This window comes from Camelus ferus, chromosome 26 (assembly GCF_009834535.1).
Source record: "Camelus ferus isolate YT-003-E chromosome 26, BCGSAC_Cfer_1.0, whole genome shotgun sequence".
NCBI lineage: Eukaryota > Metazoa > Chordata > Mammalia > Artiodactyla > Camelidae > Camelus > Camelus ferus.
This window is the reverse complement of record NC_045721.1, coordinates 2,629,471-2,653,587: the sequence shown is the minus strand read 5'-3', so window position 1 is coordinate 2,653,587 and position 24,117 is coordinate 2,629,471. Positions and strand designations below refer to the sequence as shown.

The following is a 24,117-nucleotide window of genomic DNA, read 5'->3' as shown; positions in this document are numbered from 1 at the left end:
GACCGCAGCGCGCAGCCTCGGCAGGGTCGCTTTACGGCCGGAGGAGACGGTGTAGCCTAGACTTGAGGTAGGAAGCCGAGCTGAGGGGCGTGGAAAGAGGCCTTTTGCGGCAGGACGTAAGTGACGGCGTAGGCGGTGCGACAGCAGCTGGAGGGCAGAGGAGGCGGGTTCGTGTTTCCCGGGCCGAACCGGGCTGTGGGGGGTTTGGGGCCTGGGCCGGGGAGGTAGCTGAAGGCCCGCGGTGACAGCATGGGTGAAGGGGAGTGGGGCGGGGAGGCCTTGGGCTGCTTTGGGCGGTGGGTGGGGCTGAGGGGCTGGCGGGCTGGAGTCTTGGGTCCAGGCCGGGGATCTGACCGTGGTTGGTGTCCCCCGAACCCGCAGCGCGGCCCGTCTTGTCCTCGCCATGAGGCCGCAGCAGTCGCCGGTGTCCGGGAAGGTCTTCATTCAGCGAGACTACAGTAGTGGCACGCGCTGCCAGTTCCAGACCAAGTTCCCCGCGGAGCTGGAGAACCGGGTACGCAGCCTGGCTCCCCGCACCTGCCCCTGGGCGAGGGTGGGAGCCTTCCCGGGGCGCCCGGGAGTGCGGGCCAACAGCCGGCCTGCGGAGCCTCTCGCGGCTCTGGGAGGGGCAGGCACGGAAGGGGTCGGGGCCAGGGGGATACGAAGAGGGCCACTAAGCAAGACCTGGTTGGAGGAGGAAGAATAAGGCCAAGCGCCCGGGTCTGCTGCCCTTCTGGAGCTATGGTACCCAGTGCCGGGAATTCGTATGCCGCGGCCTTCCCCGGCCGTCCCCCACCCCACCCCACCCCACCCCACTCCGGCTTGTTGACAGCAGTGATGAGGAACTAATTCCTGATGCTCCGGGCCACCTACCTCAGCGTGTCGCAAGCTTTGTCCTCCAACCTCACGCAAGAGACATCATCACCATTCTCGTGACTGGCGTTTGTGGCCACTGTGCCGGCCGCGCTGCTAGGCAGAAAGGGTTCATTTAAGTGCTGTGCTAGGCAATGCAGAGAGGCCTTCTTGGAACCTGAAAAACGCAGAGTATTAGACGGGCCCGGACAGGAAACTGTCTCAGAACCAGGCCTTAAACTTGTCTCTCAGAGTTACGATCACTGGAAGCCACCTGTGTTGTGTTGGCTTACATATCAGAACTGTCATCAGGATGTGGGTCCTTTGGGCAACCCTGCACACAGAAAGGCGTACTTTAAAGGTGCAGCGAAGCGAGCTTAGGTGAGTGGGCGTGTTTTCGTGGGCCCACATGTGTTCACACACCCAAACAAAGACTGTTTTGGTCTTGATCTATGAAAGGTGAACCTTACTGTGTGTTTCCTGTTCAGAGGATGAGAGCAGGTTTTGTGGCTTTTTCTTCTTAGATAAGGAAGGTGAGAGACTGGGAGGTGATTCGGCATGGGTTGTGGGTCTAAGGCATGCTGGTCGTGGAGTGAGTAGGTGTATTTGGGTCTGCACTGGAGCAGTCGTTTAAGATTAGCTTGTAGGGAGGCAGGTTGTCCTACCTGACCGCCAAGGTTGGAAAATAAACAGTGATCAGTTACAGGGTCCTTCGGCTTGACTTACAACCCTCAGCAGGTTAGTGGCCCAAGTACATCTCTTTAAATGCCAGGTAAAGATCAGGCATGCCTTATAAAGATGGTTTGTAGATTAGCTTGTTTGTGAAATGCCGTAGAAATGCTGCAGTTTGGTGTCACGATGTGAAGAGTTACCTCAGCCTGACACTAGGTGGACGTGTCCACAGTGGTTTGAAGAGAGAGAAATTAAAGTTGCCTGTTGGCTAGAGCTACTCAGTGTTGTTTCTAAAGTAATTTAACATCACAGTTAATATGTTTTACCTGTTAGGCCTTATATGAAATGAATCAAATGTTTTCTTTTTAAACCTCTTAGGGAGACTCTGACTTAACACTGTTTATGTACTTTCAAATCAGAAGGTAAACTGTTCTTTTTCACTGCGCTTATTTGGATGTCGCATGATTCATTTGTTCAAAGGGTTTAAAGTCAAACTTCCAACTTATAATTGAGCCAAATATATGTATGCAGAGTCAGACGCCAATTAGCCTTGCTCTCTGTGTGCAGTGGAATCTTGTAGTTTGTAGTTTGTGTTAGTTTGTGTCACAGAAACACAACATAGTCACAGGACTCCACAGGTTCTTACAGGAAATTGATGTTTCTAAATCCTGGAGTCCTTTTACTTTGACTTCACATCGCCCAGAACTGCCTGTGATTCTTGTACTATATGGAATGTTATTTGGTGCTATTCAATTGTGCCTTTGAATTTTTTTTTTCCTTTGTAAATGTTTGGGTTAAAACACTAGCTTATACTTTAAACTGCTTGGAAAAGCTTTGACTTTTTTTTTTTAATGTGTTGAGATTAAATTTAAATTACAGGTTTAAATTTTCCCTGCTTTGTTTGATGGAAAATTGAAAGGTTTTGTTGCTTCTCTACTACTTACCCTAGAAATTGTACTGATTGCTCTGCCATTCGGGCTGATTTTCCTCTTGTGAGAACATTGCACTTGGCAACTTAATAGAGGAAGAAATAAACATACAAATGTTTGGTATGATTTTAAAACATTAAAGACACACACATTTGTACTCTTTAATTTGGGAGTGAGGACAAGTTCTGTCTGTTAACAAGTTTACTTTCTCCAGTGCCTGTTAGAATGTAACACTTTGATGTTTAAGTGCTTTGTTGCCAGGACAGAAAGCTTTATTCTCACTTTAGCCAAAATACAGACATCTTGGGCACCCTTGGGTTGTGCAAAAGAGAAATGAGTGAGCTATAACTGAGACATTGGTTTCCCCCCATACCTTTAAAAATAACATCTCTGCATCTGGTCAGTAGAGGTAGTTCAACAAGAAACCAAAATTCTGGGAAAATGGGCCTGATCCCTATTTCCATTCTGACTTTCAGTGTTGGCTGGTCCACATTTGTATTTAGCCCCAACATCACGTATCTCCAGGTTTTGGTATAGCTGCTGTATCAGTGTCCAGGTCCCTAGGGCCTAACCGGGACAGCTGTTCCTCATGGCGCCTGAGGGTGTGAGAAAAGTACCCCATGCTGTTGAGGTCTTCGTGTGTCCTTTGTCTTTTCTGCTACCAACATGCCCTTCCCCCCCTTTCTTTAACATTGTAGAGAAACTCTTGACTTTCTTTAAACCTTTTGTTCTTTTTCATTAAACTTTAAAAAAAATTCTTCACCTTAAGTGGGTTTTGGTTGTTTTGTTTTTTTAATGATCTCTGATTTGCCTCCATCCTTTAAAGCCCTGCAGTCTTGAAGTAACTTTCAAGAATTAGTGTTTCTGGTGTGGTCAGTAATTCTTATTGGAAAGAAAGAAAATGTTTCTGGGTTGGATCCCCAAGTTTTGAATCACATTATGTCCAAAGAAACGTACATAATTCAAAGAACTTTCTCGGATCCTAACACTGTAGGTAAATCAAATGGGAATGTTTGAAATTACTTAGACTTTTGTGGATTTCCTGATGGGTAAACTTGAAGACCTTAACTCAGGCATGACTAGGTGGAGATAGCAAGCACATTAATGTTTGTCCACTGAGCTGTTCTCCTGAGTCTGTTTTCTGGGAAGGAGAACTCTGACTCAGGTTGCCCAGGGGACATTCCTTACCCCCACCCCTCCACATCTACGGTGGAGGCTCAATGAGGGGCGCTGGCCTGGTTCTCAGTGCCTCCGTGAGAAACACTCATGTTCTGGGAAACTGAAAGCAGCTCCTTTTAAAACACAGGTCGAGTCACCACAGCTGTAAAGCTTTGGGTGCCTTTGGTTCATTGAGTCCTCGATTTTCCATGTAAAGGACAAAATAACTGCTTCCCACCTAAAGGGTTTTAATACCTTATAAGTGATGCTCTTCAATCATCAGACAGTTCTGTCTGTTAGCAAAAAGCACGTTACGGGGAATAGTTGCCTCAAACCGTAAACTGCGGTTCTTTTGAGTTTTTTCTGTGTCAGTTTCTATATAAAGACTTCATAAAGGAGAATTCATATGTATAGTTACTCATTTTAGGAATGAAGGAGATAGTGTGTGAGAGAAGGCTAGAATGAGGACAGGTGATCTACGCTTTGTTCCCCACCGAGAATGGTAGGCTTGGGCGAAGCAGGCTACTACTGGGCCGTGAGACGCCCAGGGGAGCGCGTTGAGGTTTGAAATCTACAAAGTACTGTTGGAAGGAGGGAGTAAAGTGATATTGGAAGAAGACAGTAAAAGCAGATGGAGTGAAAGGGGGTGACAGTGGCAGCAGTGGTGTGCATGGCAGCCAGTGTGTCACTGAACCGAAGAAGGGAATAGGCTCCCTTGAGGTGAGGAGTTGTGTGGGAGCTTGAGATTTTGTTTTGTTCCATGTGATCGCTTAGTAACTTTCCTTTTCCTTTTTTTTTTTTTTAATGGAGGGACTGGGGACTGAATGCAGGACCTCATGCATGCTGGGCATGCGCTCTACCACTGAGCTGTACCCTCCCCCAGATTTTATTTATTTATTTGCGGGTTGGGTAATTAGGTTTACTTATTTATTTTTTTGATGGAAGTACTGGAGGTTGAACCCAGGACCTCGTGCATGCTAAGCATGTGCTCTACCACTGAGCTGTACCCTCCCCCGCAGCTCTTAGTAACTTTAAAAGAGTTGGGAGATGGGGTTACTTTACTTGAAAAGAGATGGGAGACTGAGGAAACAATACAGAACTTTTACCTTTTGATCTACTTAAAATGTCCTTCCCTTTTTTTGTCTAGTAAATTCCAGTGTTTTGGGGCCTCAATTTAAGATTACCTGCTCGTTCCAGACAAAGGGAACGTACATCTCCTCTTGCGCCCTGGCCATGCCTTATACGTGCCTCTGCTGGAGTGCTCTGTCAGTTTATTGTGTTTCTACGTGCACATGTCTCTTCTGCTCAAGACTGTAAACTCCTTGAGGTCTAGACGGTGTCTTACTCGTCTTTCTCTAAGACCTGTCACGGTATCTGGTGGTAGGTGCTCAGTGAACGTGTCTATTCATAGACTGTGCATATCCAGAGGACGTAAGGATGGAAGGATTGTGTGATTTAATTAAGTTACTTAAAATTCAGTATAGAGAATAAAGACACACCATTTTGAGCCTTGAGGTTACCCAGTGTCCACAAGAAGGCTAAAACTAAACACACACTAACCTGTTTCAGTAACTTAGGTCCAGATTCAATCACTTCAAAGAAAATCGTTTGCTGACTATGACATAGGAATGTTGATAAAACAGCAAAACCTAAATGAGTGATCATAAGCCAGAGTGACTGATCATTTTTTTTCCCCAAACTTATTTTCAAATTCTTTTTGTCATCCAGATTGATAGGCAACAATTTGAAGAAACTGTTCGAACTCTCAACAACCTTTATGCAGAAGCAGAGAAGCTTGGGGGCCAGTCCTACCTGGAAGGCTGTTTGGCTTGCCTCACGGCCTACACCATCTTCCTATGCATGGAAACTCATTACGAGAAGGTACGGCTACCTCTGTTTTCACAGTCTCTTAAAATCGTAAAGAAGGTGAGTTGATTACGTGTTTACATTTATACAGTGACAATTGCCGTAAAATTTAAAGAGGCATTTATTATCACAATAGTAACCCGAGTTGTGTTGCTCCTATGACCAGAGCACACTGAAGGGGTCCGGAGTCTTTCAGAAACAAGTCAGAATTGTCATGTCACCTTGGGAGTTGGCACATCAGCATTCAAGCTGGCTCACACTTAAGGAGAATATAAAAAGTCTGTGTTCTCGTTCCACCCAGCTTTCTGAGAAGCCTTTTACTTTATTTCCCCAAATGTATCTCCTCTGTCTCCTCCTCCCACCTGAGTTCCTGTCTTCTCTTTGAACTGTCTGCTAGACCCCAGAGTTGCTGGCTTCTCAACTTAGACATACAAAAGGCAAACCTCACACCTGCCCATTGTGTTCAGAAGCACTCTTGTCTTTTTCAGGACCATCTTTAGGTAGGGAGTGAGGAAGATGGGGAAAGTGATCAGTTTCAGACTGAAATATTTCGCATTTTCCCATTCATTCAATTTTCGTGATTTCTCCGCCACTCTGCTAATTTGTTCCCTGTTCCCTCTCCCCTAGACTAATGAAGCAGTCTGTGAGTCTCACACCACCCCTTCCTTTCCCTTTCCAGACTGCCGCCGCTTCCCCTCCCACTCCTGCTAGGTCAGAGACCTTCCCTTGTTCCACTTCGGGCCCCTGAGTGAAGTTCAGACCCTTCTCAAGCCCCCCTCCTGCCGGCCTTTCCAGCTCTGTCTCCCGCCCTTCCTTGCTGGTCAGCAGACACACCCTCCGAGGTCCCCTCCCCCCACCACAGTGCCGGTGTTCCCCCTGTCCCGTCTCCCCAGTCCCGTGGTCCCACGTGCAGCCGACTCTTCAGCTGCTCTTCCAATCAGAACTCCTCCTCTCCTGTAAAGCTCACATCACTTGTGTCTGTTTGCTGCCACTTGGCACTCTCCACTTGGGGATGGGACAGTTTGTGCTCTTGTCTTATTTGCCTTTCAAGCCCGTATGTGTTTTTCTCGAGGTTGAGAACGGGGCATCCCTCTTCATCTCCAGCACCGCGCCTTGAGGGTATCGGGCACCCATCGAATGTGTGTTAGGTGAATGAATTTACATTCGTCACAGCAAACCTCTAGTACGTGGTTAACGTCCTGACCATGTTTGGAAAACGAAGGGCTGTAAGGATGTCTTATTTTACCCCTCCCGAGGGAAGTGTCCCTAGGGTTGTCTCGCACTGCATGTGGTGGGGAGCAGACACATTGCAGCTAAAATATTTTGAGCTTCTGGCTGAAAACGCTGCTGTATCCCTCCTTAGCATCCAGTTCCCCTGGTGGTACTGAAAGGGAACGTTTAAGTAACTAAGTTAGGAGTTTTAGTGTCCGTGTCCATGTCATACAGAGAAGCAGCTCACCTTCATTGCTGCTTAACATTCAAAATCAGAAGCTGTAAAGGGTCCGTACCAGTGTTCAGTCTGTTTTGTCATAGTAGCTTCTCTTCTGTAATACACTGGGGGAGTGAAGGGACCGGGGATTCATTCATTGGATAAATATTTATTGAGAGCCTACTGTGTGCTAAGCGATGTGCAGGGGCTATCACTGTAGGGGACAAACGTGGTTGCCGACATTGTGGGGTTTGTAATTCAGTGGTAAAAACTAATAACCAGGAAACAAAACCAACAGAATCGTGAGTTGTGATAAGTGCCTTGAAGAGAACAAACATTGCTATGATAGGAAAGAAGAGAAGAGAACTGATTTGTATGGTGTGGTCAGAAAAGGCCTCTGCGGTGGTACGCCGCCCCGTGAAGGGCGGGAAGCCTGGGGCCCTCTGGATGAGAGATCAGTGAGTGCAGGGGCCCAGAGAGCACCATGAGTCCCGGGTGGAAGGAGGGGCGGGGGTGGGGTCTGGAGAGCTGAGGGGAGCTGCGTCCTGCAGGAGTGTGTGCACCATGGAGACAGGCTTAGATTTTATTCTCAGTGCAGGGAGAAGCCACCTGAAGGTTTCAGCAGGAGAGTGATACGATCAGATTTTCAGTTTAAAGAGATTTCTTGACTCGGTGAAAAAAGGTATAAAAGTGGAAGTAAGATCCTTCATAGACGTCCAGGAGAGAGATGGCGGTAGCTTGGACCAGGAGCGGAGAGGCAGAGGTGGCTGGAGGTGAACCCGTTCAAGGGAAGTGTTGGTGGGAGGCTCCCTGAGGGCAGGGTCAGGCTGCACTCGTGTGGATAAAGACAGTCATCTGGGGGTGGCCATTTAAAGACGTATATAAATTGTCAATTTAAAGTAGAAATACATCCCCTGGAGTATCTTATTCCCAATTAGTGGAGCATTAGATGCTTGAATTGTCATTTCACTATTACAGCTTTTAAATTTGTTAATGAGATTTTAATTAACTTTTATTTATTCATGTACAGTTGCTAAAATAGATACAGATAACCTCCTTCTGACGTCAGCTGTGAAATGAAATTAGTAATTGGGTGCCAGCCAAGTCATTTACTAACTGTGAGATCATGGACAAGTTAATCTCTCCAAGTCTGAGTTCTCTGAGCTATAAAATAGGTCTTAGAATTAATAAATTGCCTCACACATGGTAGATGCTTAATAAAGTGAGTTTTCTTAAGATAGATTTAAAAATTAAGTTAGTGTGTAATATATATATGTATGTTTTAATCAGATATTTGTGAACTCATGTATACAATTTTTAAATTTCAAGTGTATAATCTTTTCTAGCAGCTGCTAGTTTTTTTTAGCTACTCAAACATCTAGCAGCTCTTAAAATCTTTTTGATTATTAATCTTGGAAGGCAGTTCTCAGTATCAGAAATGTAATGGAAATTGATTGGTTCCCAATATATGTTTTGACTCAGGTTCATAGGCAATATATAAAGTACTACTTTATAACTCTAATTAAAATTGCTTTCTTTTTACAGAGTATTAAAAAGCAAGTAAAGACCAGATAATATTAGTTAAGAAACCAGAATTTTAGGCATGGCCACTTTCTATAAATACGTGATTTTATTTTAAGAACTGGACGTGAGTAACTTAGATCATACAAAGTAAATAACTGGCGTGGTCATAATTAAGATCTCATGTACCTGCCCTTTTAAAAGAAAATATTTAAAGTGCGTGTTGATAATCTTGACGAGGTGATACAAGTTTGAGAACAGTCAGCCTCTCCCTCTCTCCAGTTTGTCCCTTAGGAATTTCTGTGCTATGATTTTCTGCTTTATGAGAGGACAGGATTCAGTCATGTGGTCTTCATTGTTTTAAACACTGAAATTTCTGGTCTGCAAGCAGCAAGCCAAATATAATAGCGCTTACACTGTCACGTGGGTTACATTTTTTGAAATTGTAAATAGGCCCTTTAAAGCCCACTAGAACAATCACGCATTTTTTTTCCCTATAATGTCCTATTTATTGATTTAAAACGAAGATAAAGGCTTCAGTGTTACTTCTCTCGGGTTGCTGCCCATTATAATTAGGGAACAAACGGACTCGCAGGGGTTCTCCTCTGGGGAGCTGTCTGCCGTGTTCACCGGCTATGAGACATCTCTCCTGCCCAGGTGCTGGTTATCTGTGAGAAGGAACTTAGATCTTTCTGAAAGTTCTGAGATCCTGGGGTTCTCACGCAGCCTCACTTAGAATATCTTTCCTTGAGGGTCTAGCAGGCTTTCTCCACTTTAGTTTTCTCAGAGAACATAATAGCCTTTCTAAGATTTGAGTATTTGGCTTTGTAAATATTAATACAAATTGAGGTTTTATTGAGGGTTTGATGATAACAGATAATTTCATTCAATATTATATAGTCTGTTTTTACATTGATTTACCAAAAATAATACAGTGTATGAGTAATATCGGTGCTTTGTCCTGTCTGGGACGCAGTATTAGTTTACTCATTAATGCTTTCCTATTGCTAACGAGACTGAGAGTTTAAAGGCATCTTGTTCAGGACAGAGCTGCCTTCACCCAAATACTGTAAGAGGACTTGGAGCTTCTACAGAAAGAAAACTAATTGTTTTTCTTTCTGAACCGATACCAAATGCCCATGAATGTTATTAGAGTTTAAATAAAAAACCCTGCACAACAAAGTTATGCTTGAATCCAATAAAGAACACTCTCTCTTTGCTAGTGACCTGTACCCAAGGAGAGAGCGAGGAAAGCTGTTCTGAATGAATCCTTTCTTTGAAACCAGCCATGCAAGCATTTTTCTGAGTGTCCCCCCTCCCCGCCCCCTGAGTATAAATGGACTTGGGTGAGGGGAGACCGACCCTCCAGTTTCCAGCTCTGGCTGGCGAGCTGAGAAGGAAACGAGAAAAGTCCTGGGTCAGGCACCTTTATAGGCTGCTTCCTTCCCTTTATCAGTTTAGCATGACGGACGAACTCTGATGGAAAGACAGCGCCTAAGTTTGTTGTTTTTTTCCATTAAAACCATGTACCACTCAAATTCTTGAAGAGTTGAAAACAGGAGAATGATATGTATGTATCATTTCAGGTAATTAGGTGAAAAAAATATTGTTTTTAGAAATAGTATTCTTAATTTGCTACATAAAGAACCCTGCAGATTGCTCTTTTAATATCATGATCTTTTTTAAAAAGCAGAAAACATGAGATTGTATTATTCCCCAAAGATGTACTTAAATTATTTTCCTTCAGTGAGAAAATTCATTATACCAACCACATAGAGCTTTAAATTTTAAATCAGTTTCTGCCAAAGCACCTAAATTTTAACAATCCTGATTTGTTAGTTTGGCCTGGTACATTCCAGACCCACACTTAAATCATTTCTTAATTTCCAACTTTATTTCCATACAGTTCTTTCTTCCCTGTATGTTGTGATCACATTTATCTGTGACTTTATCATATTCTCCTAGTGTGAATTTAAGAAAATATATAGTAATTACAGAACTGGATCAAAGCCTCTTTGAACATTCGAGCCAGAAAAGGATTATAATGACTTTGAACCTGAAATAAAACATGTAACTCTTTGATTTCGTATACAGCCATTAAGATTTATTTTCTCCCGGCTTATCTGGCTCAGAATTGCCCTTATTACAGCCGGAGATTTGGCAATTTCCAGAAGTTCCTTTGTATCCTATCTGGTTTTTGTCTGCATTTGCTTTGACTTTTACAACCTTAATACTAAACTTATAAAGGGAGGTTCGCGTCTAGGACACAGGAGTGAACTTGAGTCTTGGAAATGATAAGAGACACTTGTCACCCGGAGCTCCAGGGCACATCCCACTCAACGTGCTTTACAAAGAAAAAGAGCTGCGCGGTTTTAACTCCGTGGCTCCCTTCATTATCAGCTTCCTTTGCATCATGACTTAGAATTGATGAAAATGGGCAAAAGAGAGAAGAAGCAGTTCCTGAGTGTTAGAGGGGAAGGCCAGAAACATCCTTGATGGTAGAAGGTGTCCCTGTGACCACACAACATGAGTAGGGAATGGGGGAGCGTAGCTGGCGTTGTGTACACGATAGCCTCTGTATGTCACCGTCCAGGACCAGGGTGGCTGGGAGGTGGGAGGAGGGGTGGCCCTCAGGCTTCTGTGCGCATCTATGCTTCACAGCCCGCGGGAGAGGCTGGTGACGTGAAAGGTCGGTCACGCCGCGCACTGTGCAGACCAGACAGAGCTGCGTCCCTCCACGGGAACGTCCACGTCCCGCCTTGAAAATGCATTCCCCTGCCTGAGTATTTTGAAATCCGGCCGACACTCAAAAGGGAAATCTGATGACATTTGTAAAAAGCTGTGGTGTTTCTCTTTGTCAGGTTCTGAAGAAAGTCTCCAAATACATTCAAGAGCAGAACGAGAAGATATATGCGCCCCAGGGCCTCCTCCTGACAGATCCCATCGAGAGAGGACTGCGAGTTGTATCTTTTCAGTCTCGATCATAAGGTCTAAATAGCAGTGAAAAGAACATTTTGATGGTACAGTTTGGCACTGGCTGGAGAGAATTTATCTCCCCTCTCTGGCACGTGCCCTCGGACTCTTCTGTGGGAGCTGCATCCCTGCCACGAGCCTCGGAGCTCCAGCAGCTTATCTTAAAGCAGGTCTCCTCCCTTTGCGCCGTGCTGGGCTCTGCGGATTATGTAGTATTCTGGCCGCCTCGTCCTGGTGGTTCTGAGGGCATCTTGTAGTAATAACGGGAGTGGTGTGAGTCATGCATCTCAGCTGCAGGACCGAACCTCCAGCCCCTTTGAAATGCACGAACTGGTAATGTGTGGTGAGACTTGTCGTCCAAATGAATCACAGCTCCGTGGGTTCATCGGACTCACTGAAATCAGTTACAGCTGCCAGATGTATCACTTCATTACCTTTGACATACGGAGCATATTTTTAGAGGCAGTAAGCTTTGAAAATCACTAAGTGAATCCACTAAATAAAATGGCAAAAAAAAAAAAAACTAATTTAGCTTGATAACTGGAGTAAGGGGTAAAATTAATTTTTTTAAAAAAACCTAGGTCAGATGATCCCAGGCCTTCCGGCTGATCATAATTTCGGCAGTTTTATTATGCTCCGCAGCAATGATTCCTAGGCTTTTAGAGGGTCATGAACCCTCTCCTAAGAAAAAGTTTGCATATCATTTCAGGGCATTTTGAACCTCTGAATTCATGACCTCCTTGGATACTCAGTTACGACCACCACCACCACCCCTGAGTTTTATAGTAAAGCATCCTTTTCTAGAATTTGTTTGTTTGTTTGTTTCAAAAAATAATCAATGTTTGGGGAGGAACTGTATGTGGAGTACTACAAGCAGTTACATTTCTCACATTTTCCCGCCAGGTGTAGAAAGCATTGTGTTTTTAAGCAGGAGAAAGAAAGGTCCACACAGGTCACATCCATCATCTGGCCTCTTCGTGTGCTCTGTTCTGTAGTGTGTTTTCTTAACAGCCATGCTGTTTAGATTGAAATTACCATTTATGAAGACAGAGGCATGAGCAGTGGAAGATAAACCACAGGATTAAAGGTAAATATGAAATTATGTCATTTATATGCAGTTTCTGGAATTTTGTAGGATGCATGAACTTTCTTCCCTGTATCATAGATTGTTGAATAGTGACATAGTCTCTGTATTGGCTTAATATTTAAAATGTGCATTTAACCCAAGTTCCATAACCTAAGTGATATAGAATTTAATCCTAATATTTTTCCCCCTGTGTTGTTTTTGGACTGGTTTTGTTGTTTCTTTGGTTTGGGGATTTTGGGGGGTTTTTTGTGGCAGTGGGGGGGGTAGTTAATTTTAATATTTCAAAACTATCCTAGGCATTTTAATAGTTGGATTTTACACTAAGAGTCAGTTCAGAAATACCCCTGCCTAGAAAACAAATGGTTTTAGTAACAAAAGAAACATTTCAGAGTGGAGTAGGGAGATTCTGACTATTTCACATACTTAAATGGCGCATAGCCCTGTAGAAGCCTTACCTCCAGTGGGTAGAACAGGAAATTTAATTCCTTTCAAAATGTTTATATTCTTATATATCCGTGTAATGACCTTGAATAAGTGAGAAACAAATCAGTTAATCCTGGTAGGAACGTAGAGGAGGAATCGTGTGGAAGCCGTGGTGCGGCAGCCTGGCCGGCTGGGTGACACAGAAATCACACTTCCCTGTTTTCTGCCAGTCTCAGTCCTGCCCTCTTCGTCCCAGCAGTGCTCTGCTGTGCTTTCCTGGTGGCCTTCGTCTGGAGGTTCTGTCACTGACTCACCTACCAAAGCAGACTCCTCCCCGGGACACCAGCAGTAATAATCACGGGAGCTGCCTTTGTGAGGGCGCCTGCGGGTGCCGCGTGTTAGACCAGCCATATTTCTGATTCTCAGAAGAACTCTGCAAAGTGTTTCCCCCATCTGGCAGATAAGCAAGCCAGGGTACAAACAGCTAAATGATGCTCTCAGAGACACACAGCTGAGTGCTGGGATACGAGCCCAAGTCTGACCGACCACAGAGACCCATGTTTCACACCGCACTTCCTGGAAGTACTTCTGGCAGCAGAAACGTGGAGACAAAAAGAGTTCCTCCAATTTTTCTAAGTGTTTATCCCCTCCTCTTCTTTTCCAGTACCTTTTAAAAATTAATTTTGTCTGGTCCCGTACCATCTGTCGAATCCTAAAGACCAACCAACCTTCCCAAGCTGCCTCCTTTTAGCGCTAGGGAACGTGTCACTGGAATTCTTGAAAGCCACAGGCCCAGATAATGACATCGTCAGCCATGGGTTTTATTCCTCACAGAGGCTTTGTTTCGGAGCACTCGGTGTTACCGGTCTGCGCACTTTCTCACGTTCAGTTTCCAAACTGACATTTCCCAAACGAGCAACCAGGAACCCTCTGTGCGGTTTTTGTTCTGTGCGGTTGGGGCACATTTGTTTGATGGGTTACAGCTGCGCTGACTTGGCACCACCCCTTTGTCATGACTCATTTTGCAGCTCTTATTGCTAATATAATGCTTTTCTGAGGTGGTGCGGGGTTTTGAGCAATTACACACCAGAGACTAATCTATCAATATTCAACAACGGTGAGATTTTGAAATAAGATTTACGTTAGGAACTTGTGGTAATTTCATGAACGTAAATATTTTTGTTCAGTGCAATTTAGTTTTCAGAGCTATGAGTTCCTCGGGCCCAGGATCCTGTGTGGGCTGAGGTCTTGGACGAGGGGAAAACTCTAAGAATAATTAATTCAATTCTCTAATTTTGCTTAAGTGTCAGCAGGTTGAAGCATTATATGGGATTTAAATTAATTCAACAAAAGAGGACACAAATCATGGAGATGGCCTTTATTTTTAAAAAGAGCTTTAAACAAAATATTTTGCTCCTCTTAAAAAGTTTTCATTTTTTTGGATACCTTTAGTGTTAAATACACTGATGGTGTTTTCTTTCTTTGGATTAAGATTGTCTTCTTAAAAAAATGGAATATATCACTATTCTATCATGATAAATTTGTGATAATAAAAATGACCAACATTCGTCTGCACTGACTATTCTAAATGCTCTTAATGGTCGCAACACCCCTATGAGGTAGATAATATTATCCCTGATTGCAGATGAGGAAACCTAGGTGACTTGTCCGAGGCTGAAACCTGGTAGTTAGTGATGGAGGCAGCCACTTACCCCTGGGGTGTACTAGCTCCCGTGACACGGTGGGTCAGAGGTCTCAGGACGCGGGGCCTGGGTTTCTCGACTGTTGAGTTGTGTGCTCACTCCGGCAAGGGGTGCAGATCCAGGTCTGTTATTAGCTAGAACCTGGGTTAGTAACCTGTACCCCGCATATTAGGAGCTCACATCAGTTGCTGTTTTTGAGGTTAGTCTGGAGTCCCTGTCTAAACCCTCTCCTTCTCCCCTCTAATTACAGATCCCATCTCCAGCTGGGACCCTCATCTCCCCACTGGCCGACCGCAGAGTGTCCCCTACCTCCTCTCCAGAGCATCATTCCTTCGTATCTGCTGCCAGAGCCACGGTGCCATTCACTCCAAGGACTGACTTTCTAAATTCCGCACCTGGAGTGACCTCTAGTCGCTCAGCATCCACTGTGTGTCTCCAAATTGTGTAGGACTCTGTAATCTTCTGATTAGTTCCTGATAAAACACAATGAAGCATTTCACTTTTTCTTTTATTCAAAGCCATTAATAAAATATGCAGTTGGTCAGCCCAACACAGTTTCTTTCTTACCTGCCCCCAGTTCCAGTGGCTCCCGACACTCCCTGGGCCGCTCCGGCAGGTCCCGTCCTCGCCAGGGTCCAGCCTCAGCCCCAAGTTAATGAAACGCTCTTCTCTGGGATTTCGTTGAAGGATGGGCTGTGTCTATGGTTTTGCTAATGCATCTCCCAGATGTCAGAGAACTACCAGTTTTGCCATTTGACTCGAATCCCAAAGCCCTAATTCTGCTGTCCAGTTTCTCAAACTGAAGCTCACTGGGAAAAAAATGTATCATGTGACTGGTTTTATTATAGCAGCTCCTAATTAAAGCAGTATTTAATGCAATTTCCAAGGGTTTTTTTTTTCATTTTGAAAATTTTGTTATTATTGCATTTCCTTGAATGTTGGGAAGATATATGTGTTGCCTGTTCCCTCCAAAACTCAGCAAGCACAATAAAGTGGATGCTAAACCATCAAACACATAAATGTCCCTGCTGTGTCCCTGAATGTGTAATAAGCAAGTGTAATAAATATTTTAATTCTAGTTTTGTTATAAATATAACTTATGAGAAAAAAAATTTGATAGGAATAATACTGTATATTGCTAATTTTTAACTATCCCTTACGATTCATAGATGTTCCTCATATACAGTATTCACTGCATAGAAATCTTATGATTGGTTCAAGTTCAGTAAGTTAAGGGATTTCCAACTAAAACTCTCAAGTCGGAGTCAATATTTCTGGTTCTTTTGGCTGTGCATTCTTAGTGTTGGGGCTTCTCAGGTCCTTCGTTACCTTGGGGCTCGAGAGCACTGTATCTGGAAGAAAGTTAAGAAATACATTAGGAGAGAATGAAACAGTTAACAGTTATACTTTCAGAGAGATTGTAGGTGCTAATACTGGATTTAACCTTTCAGATTTAATTTCTTTTGTGGGTCTGTTAGTTATTTCAACACGTCCCATAGGTCTGTGTAATATTTTAATTGTATAAAAGTTGTTAGTTTATGGCCTATAATAGTGTGTCTGTCTGCCTTTTAAACCCTTTGCAATAACTTTGCTGAAATATTAACACATGAGTAAAACTTTTCTTAAACAAATTGTCTCTGTGTCATATTTGGTGTGATTTGTAGAGCGGTCACTGATGTGGTATTAATTTTGGCAGATAGACAATACCGCCAGAAACACTGGTTCAGTGTAGCTTAGTATTTTTAAGCAAACATCTTACATATATACAGCTTGCCATACTTCTCAGTTTTTTACATGCTTTATCTCTTAAGAGCAGATATGTTAGCCAAATAGGTAAAAACCAAGAAATAGTCCTTAATATTCAAAAACGTATTCAATTAAAGACATAAGAGATTGCAGCGTTTCAGTAGGAAAAAAGTGTCACCGTATTGTCACTGTCTTGGATCGTGTGATGACTTCGTTTCTTGAAAGGCATTTGCAGAGAATAACAGTTTATAAAATAGTCTATATTCTAACTTTAGTTCCTTCCATATTCTACTTGGTCCTGCTCCTAGACGAGTCATCGCTTCTCAAGAGCAGCCTGCTTTGTTCCTTGTTGTGTTTGTTTTAATCTCCTATAAAGGCGGTCAGAATATCCATGCCATGTTTGATTTACACACTTCTCTCGCCTTCCCCACTCAGCCTCTCACATTCCCAGAGAGCAGAGTTTGTCTCTTAACCCTTGGATCTGTCCCTAAGTCCAAGCATTGTACCCAGTGCTGCACAGACTCAGCACTCAGATATCTGCAAAGTGTGTAAGTGAATGAGGTCTAAGTTGACAGGTCATTCATAGAATTAACTTTACTGCGTCTTAATTAGCAAGGTGTTTGACTTGTTAAGATACGGACTTGTCAACCACCCTTAGAAAGTCTTGTTCTAAGACCAGAAGGAGATGGTATCTGTGGCTCAAACTCCACTAGCGTGGACTTTTGCCTGGAGATAACTAGTCAGGATTCCAGCAGCCTTTCTCCTCTAGATCAGGAATTCCCAGGGAAAGGGAAGGAATTGCATTCAAAATGTCTGAAATAGGAATAACGAACAAGCCTCCTACTCGTAATCTGTCCATTTGTTATACTATCTTATCATTGGCAGTGCCAGTATGTTAGGTTAAACCTAGCTATGGTTAAAACGAGAACATTTTAAAGTATTTTTCTCCTTAATTCTTTAAACTTCTTTAATCTTTCAATAAAAGTTCACTTTTAGAAAGTTTCTACTTTTCAAAGTTTTCTAGGACTTCGAAAAGCAGGAATGATACTTTGTTTTCATTTAAGTCCTTACTAACGAGACTTCTCTGTACAGAATTACAAGAAATTATGAAGAATGGGCTTGTCCCTCATTTAGCAGCTAAAATGAATCAAGCAGGCTTGCAATCGAATACCACCAGAGACTCCTCAATGCTCCAGATACTGAGATAGGTCAAGGTGATCTTCATCCTAATTTGTGCTCGGTTGGAGGATAACATCAATAAATATAAATATACACTATACATATTCCTGATCAAAATAAAGGTTACAGCTCTTCTGTATTGTAACCTAAGTTCTTTCCATAAAACTCAAATGGTAGGAAGTTCTGAGAAATTCTGCCTAAAACCAGGAAGCTCTAGAGACACTTTATGCCTACTTTAAAATGTTTTAAGCTTCCATTTTGCAAAAAGAAATAACTTTATAAAGCAGACACGACCAAAGATCTTTGGTTACAGGTCACTGTCAAGTTAAAGCAAATTTATGCAGGCAGAATTTTTAGATTTTTCAAAACTAGTATCTGAGTAATTTAAGTACTGCTGGACCTTGTTAAGAATTTACTTCACTTTGTGTGGTCATTTTTTACCTTGGTAGTGAAGTCTTTAATCTTCAGATTAATAACTCATTTTGTCTTTGAAAAATGTTTTTCTTTTGCTTATAAAGGAATTCTTTTTTCAAAAAGGCAGGTGGGGGCAAGGGAGGTGCCTAAAAGTCACTGGTTGCCATCAGATCTGTTGTTCTTAATGTTACATCTGCTCATGTATATATCTGTTACTTCAGATTTTCACAGTCCAGTTTATTGCCAGGAAATGAACGTCATAATTTGTATTCAAAATATTTTGGCAATTAGTCTTCTGGGAGCAACCAAATGAATGCCAGCGTAACTGGAGAAGCTAGATTCTGTGGTACACAAGGGCTCAAAAACACAGATGTAATGTGACCTTTTCTTTCCAATTAAAGGGCTGATACGCACAGCTTTTGCATATCTTTCTGCATCTCATACTGGGTACAAATGCTTTATTTAGACCAATTCCTAATTTAGTTATTTGATGGATTATGTGCTTGAAAAAGCAACCTTATGATCGGTGCTACTGTCTAATTTTAAAATGAAGAATGCCTCAAGTAAACAATTAGGGAAGGAAAGGCCTTACAGCATGTATAGGGCAGATAAAAATCCTCACTTAATATCTAATGATATGGAGGGACTATTTGAAGATGGGAAAATCATCTCTTAAGGAACCAGAATTCCCAACAGCAATCACACTGACAATAGAAACTTTACCAACGTCTGCCAACAAGAGCAACAAATTAAAAATAATCTGATCCCCAAAAACAAATTTCTTCTGTACAGCACAGGGAACTATATTCAATATCTTGTCATAACCTTTAATGAAAACGAATATATATGTGTATGTGCGTGACTGGGACATTGTGCTGTACACCAGAAATTGACACATTGTAACTGACTATATGTCAATTTAAAAAAAGTTTAATTAAAAAAAAGAAATTAGAACAAAGGCAAAATAAAGATAGGTAAAAGCAATTAAAAATAATAATCAGATCCATGACAGAGACTAAGAAAATTCTGAGGAAAAGAAAAAGTTGGCTTGTTAAAAAAAAAAAAAAAGTTGGCTTATGTATCTTGTCTTCTACTCTCCCAAGTTCTACATAGCTTTGGAAGTGAATCCAATTTCTCTATTTATCAAGGAAATGTGCGGTGTCAGAATAAAATGCAGCTGCCTGTGAACCGCATGGAACAGTTAGAGACAGAAGGGGCTGGAGGAGGCATTAGTCTCCTAGGGTAAAATTTAATCTAGTCAGTTCACTTAACAGACAAGCTTATTAAGAACTTACTGGCCTGACAATCAAGGTCCCAGTAAGGTTTTTTTAGGGAACCTGACATCTGACTCTAGGACGGATGAAGACACACGCCCTGTAACTAACTAGGTTCACTGAGCTGTAGAGATGAGACGCGGCTTTGGAACCAGGACAGGCTCAGCACCCATGGGTCCGAATGGAGAGCTGGCTGCAGACCCACATGTGCGCAGTGGGCCAGACAGTCTCCTTTTGCCCCTCCGATCCTTCCTCCTTCTGTGGTGTCCCCAGTCTCCTTCCAGTGGGAGGGATGAGCAGGACCTGATCTGAGCAGGTGCACTGATTCAGGCCGTGGCTAGTTGGTTGGCCGGCTGCTGGGGGTTGGGGGCGGGGTGGGCCGGAGGCTGGTGAGGAGGGGGAGGGGGAGAGGAACAGGGTGGAAGGACCTCTAGGAGCGGCCAGGAGCGCAAAGAAACTCACAGGCCAAGCTAGCGCCTGTCGGAGAGCATCCCCGCCAACAGGTTCTCACTGCGCCCGTGGAGAGTCCTTTGACGTCTGCCAGCCTCTTCTCAGTTCCCTGGTGCTTGCTCGTTGGGACCCTGTGAAGCGGTCATGGCAGTGAGGGGGTGCCTAGCACGTGGCTCGACATCAAGGACCTCGCCAGAGTCGATCTGGCCACGACCAAGTCAGAGTACCCCGTCGGCCATCAGCCATCGGAGGCCAGTGCCAAGCCCCAGGGTGGCCCATTCTCCAGAGACGGTTTTGATAACAAAACATTTGAATGACTGAATGGGGACTAGGTATTGTGACGTAAAGAGATCGTGGGGCCTTTTTTTTTCCATCCAGAGAGTGACAAGAGCCATCACACACCTTCCTGGGTTTTCATCCAGCTACAGGGAAGAATTATTTGCAACAAATAAATGTAAAGGGACAAAAATAAAGTTGCTTTATGACTACATTCCATGAGTTTTCCCAACTGATCTACATATGCACATATACACACAATTTTTTTGTTATTACCATATTATTATTTTTTCATACACACAATTGTAGTAAAATATGTCAAGATGTCTGGGTACCATAGACGCCAGGTTGCGGTCACCTCTGGGGACGGCGGGAAGTGGGGGAGGAGCACAGGGCCTAAATTGAATTTGCAGTATCAAATGGCTCGTTATTTTCCATATTTTATCAAATGCCTAAAAATTGTTTATTACAAAGATGGCTACATGTATCTGTCCATATAAATGACCATATCCTAAATATTACACACACTAGGTAACATCTCCAGTATCAGGGTGGGCTTTGACAATTTTACACAATACCCCAACCCCGTCCCCCATCCCCCATCCCCCCCCCAAGGGATTTCACTCAGATCTCGATTTGCAATTTCCTTCAAGCCTTCAAGCCTGTTTGTCTTATGGATGGTCAAGAAGCCTCTGAGTTCTGCTAGTTCTAATTATACAAAAAAAAAAAAAAAAAGTGAGACATATGGACCAATGACTCTTTCCTGCTTACAGGTAGGCCTCTAAAAGGAATGAATTAAACTTCCAGCCTAGAAGCAGCCAATAGCCAAGGGTAAAGTTCAGGGCTAAGCTGAACTTTTCTCTTAGAGTAAACATGTCCAAGATGAAACAAAGAGAAGGTGACGGGGAAACACGATCCACTTCCCCACAAACAGGGAAAAGCCCAAAGTAATTTCAGCCTCCACAGACCTCCACGGGTCACATCCAAATCTTATTGATTCTAATGAGTTAGCAACTTACGGGGTGACAGCTGCTCACAGCAAGATCAGCTGGGAGAGACCGAATGACCCAAGGGCTCTGGTTCTTGTTTCCAAAAAAATAACCCACAGTTGATGAAATTTCATGACTACATTTCAGTGTTTTCAGCTGAAAATATTTTTATAACTGACTGAACATATGTTCATAAATTGAAAAAAAAATCTAATTTTTTTAAATCACTTTGGGATACGCTAAAGGTGGAATTATCACAGTCTCTGTTCTAGTTAATTTCGTATGAAATGCCCAGGGACATGGAACATGATTAATTACCCCCATTCTTTAGCTTCCTGATAGAGGGTGAATACTGAACTTAGTTAAAATGTTTAGTTTCACCAGTGAGAAACCTGTAAGAAGTGTTTCAATGAAGAAATGTAGACATACGGCCAGAAGTTTCTAAGATGTCAAACATGTTTAAAGTTCACATTTTTATATTAACCCAGGCCTCTTATTCCTTATTATTTCAAGTACTGATGCCTCAGGAGATTATAATTTATAGACGCTTCATGTAGAAATGGAAACAAAATTGTAACAATTACAATACAATTCCATCTCTGAAACTCTGATCAGAAAGTTTGGAACTTTAGAAAATTTTTTTTAATTTTTTATTAATTTATAATCATTTTACAATGTTGTGTCAAATTCCAGTGCAGAGCACAATTTTTCAGTCATACATGAACATATATATATTTATTGTCACATTCCTCTCTCTGTGAGCTACCATAAGATCTTGTGTATATTTCCCTGTGCAATACAGTATAATCTTGTTTATCTATTCTACAATTTTGAAATCCCAGTCTCTCTCTCTCCACCCTCAGCCCCCTTGGCAACCACAAGCTTGTATTCTATGTCTGTGAGTCTATTTCTGTTTTGTATTTATGCTTTGTTTGTTTGTTTGTTTTAGATTCCACATATGAGCGATCTCATATGGTATTTGTTGTTCTCTTTCTGGCTTACTTCACTTAGAATGACATTCTCCAGGAGCAACCATGTTGCTGCAAATGGCGTTATGTTGTCAGTTTTTATGGCTGAGTAGTATTCCATTGTATAAATAGACCACATCTTCTTTATCCAGTCATCTGTCAATGGACATTTAGGCTGCTTCCATATCTTGGCTAGTGTAAATAGTGCTGCTATGAACATTGGGGTGCAGGTGTCATCCTGAGGAACTTCAGAAAATTTTAAAGTAAATCATACTCTGTATTGTCATCTCAGGGAAACCACTCCCTGTGTACCAATGAAGCTGATGGTTTTTTAAGAGTTGTCCTTAACACAGAAAAATTATTTTAATTAACTTTAGTCCAAAGTGGAATGACTCTTTTCCTATGACTCTGGTCAAAGCTTGTCCTCTGACTACATATTAAAAAAAAAAAAAAAAAAGAGCAGTGTCCTGAGCTGTAAGCATTTAGAAATACTGAGCTTGGCCGGGTTTTCATTTAGACCTAGAGACAATTCCCTAAAGTAAATTACAGGGTCCCCCAATAAACACAAGGACCTGTCCAGCACATAGACATATGAGCTTTTCATCAGAAGTTCTTGACACAAAGCCTTGTGGATTTCTTGATGGAAAGGTCGTATTGCTCCTTACTTGACTCTTACCCAGAAGATCATTAAGAAAACCATTTTTCTTAGACTGATAAATTCTATTTGGCAAATAGTTTTTCAGAAGATACATTTAATTTTTTTTTTTTTTTTACAAAAGGCAAATTCACATCACTGTCTACTCTGCAATGAGCAAATAACTCTGCCGCTTTGTAGCTCCTCTGGGCTGCACACCCACCTCCTTGCAACTGACTCATTCCTCCTGCAAACTGTGCTCACATGTCACCTCCTCAGGGAGTCTGCTGAATATCTGTGGCCCCCCCCAAATTCCCATGTTGAGATCTAACCTCCAAGCACCACAGCTCACAATGGTCACAATGGTATTAGGAGGTCACAATGGTATTAGGAGGTGGGGGCCTTTGGGAGGCAATTCAGTCATGAGGGTGGAGCTCTCCTGAATGGGATTAGTGCCCTTATAAAAGCAGCCCATTTTGCTCCTCTGTCCTGGATAGACAATAGCTTGAAGAGGGCTGACAACATTTTTCCTTTTCTGGATCGCCCCAGGACATTTGACATGTGCTCACTGGAGAGTTCACGCATCCACGTAATGAGAGCTGAAAATGATTCAATTAAAGGTCAGTCTTCACCATTTCCAATGGAAGATGGATTCTTGGATGATGGCCGTGGAGCTGAACCTCTTCATAGTGACCTGGATTCACCTCACTGCTTCACTCACCAGAATGGAGAAAGTGGAACAATATTCTCATAAGGTGTTTGCATGCAGGTTACCTCCTGACATCAATGGAGATGAGATCACAGTAATCTTCATCATTTTGGCCCAACTGGTGGTGGGCAGACTAGCATTTCCTCTCCTAAAGAACAAATTATACATTTTATTTTTTATGTCATATATAAACTCTATATCCTAATTTACTAACACCCATCAGGTTGAGATCCTAAATTCACATGTTGAGAGCTAACCCTCAAGGGGATGGTACTAGGAGGTGGGGGCCTCTGGGAGGTGATTCAGTCTTGTGGGTGGAGCCCTCCTGAATGAGATTACTGCCCTTATAAAAGCAGCCCAGAAAGTGCCCCTGCCCTCCTCCCATAATGCTAGGCTACAGTGAAAAGACAGTCACTGGAGGCGAGCCCTCCCTCACCAGACGCTGACTCTGTCGGCACCATGACCTTGGCCATCCCAGCCTCCAGACTTGTAAGAGAGAAATTCCTGTTCTTTGGAAGAACATAATATAACCTATGGGATTTTGCAACAGCATTCTGATGGGACTAAGATGTCTACCCCAACCCTCTACACCCACCTCACCCTCCAGGGTCTCTCTGTGTCACCCAGCTCTGTTCTCTCACCACCTGACAAACCACTGTTATTATCTCTGTATCTCCCATTTATCTGCTGTATCTCCCATCACCGAGTCTGTGTTTTCTGTTCACTGTTTTACCTGTAACGCCTGCAGAGGGCCTGGAAGTAGACACTCACACATCACTGGATGTTCAGAAATATTTGTGTTTTGTTTTCGGAGGGAGATAATTAGTTTGTTTATTTACTTATTTTCATTTAATATAGGGACTGG

At 42.8% G+C, this 24,117-nt stretch overlaps 1 protein-coding gene across 4 annotated transcripts; it reads left to right on the top strand.

Annotated features, from left to right (window-relative positions):
• The first annotated feature begins 52 nt into the window (after positions 1-52).
• Positions 53-16,244, top strand: GOLGA7 (golgin A7). Of its 4 annotated transcripts, none has more exons than XM_032468383.1 (6): positions 53-167; positions 382-514; positions 5,340-5,492; positions 11,289-11,390; positions 12,420-12,487; positions 14,864-16,244. In XM_032468383.1, the coding sequence occupies exons 2-5, from the start codon at positions 404-406 to the stop codon at positions 12,456-12,458; spliced, it is 405 nt and encodes a 134-aa protein (XP_032324274.1). In that variant the 5' UTR covers positions 53-167; positions 382-403; the 3' UTR covers positions 12,459-12,487; positions 14,864-16,244. The 4 variants fall into 4 exon arrangements, with proteins under 4 accessions (XP_032324274.1, XP_032324272.1, XP_032324273.1 ...); XM_032468381.1 differs by having other exon boundaries at positions 57-167; positions 12,425-12,487; XM_032468382.1 differs by having other exon boundaries at positions 92-116; positions 12,425-12,487.
• The last annotated feature ends 7,873 nt before the right edge of the window (positions 16,245-24,117 follow it).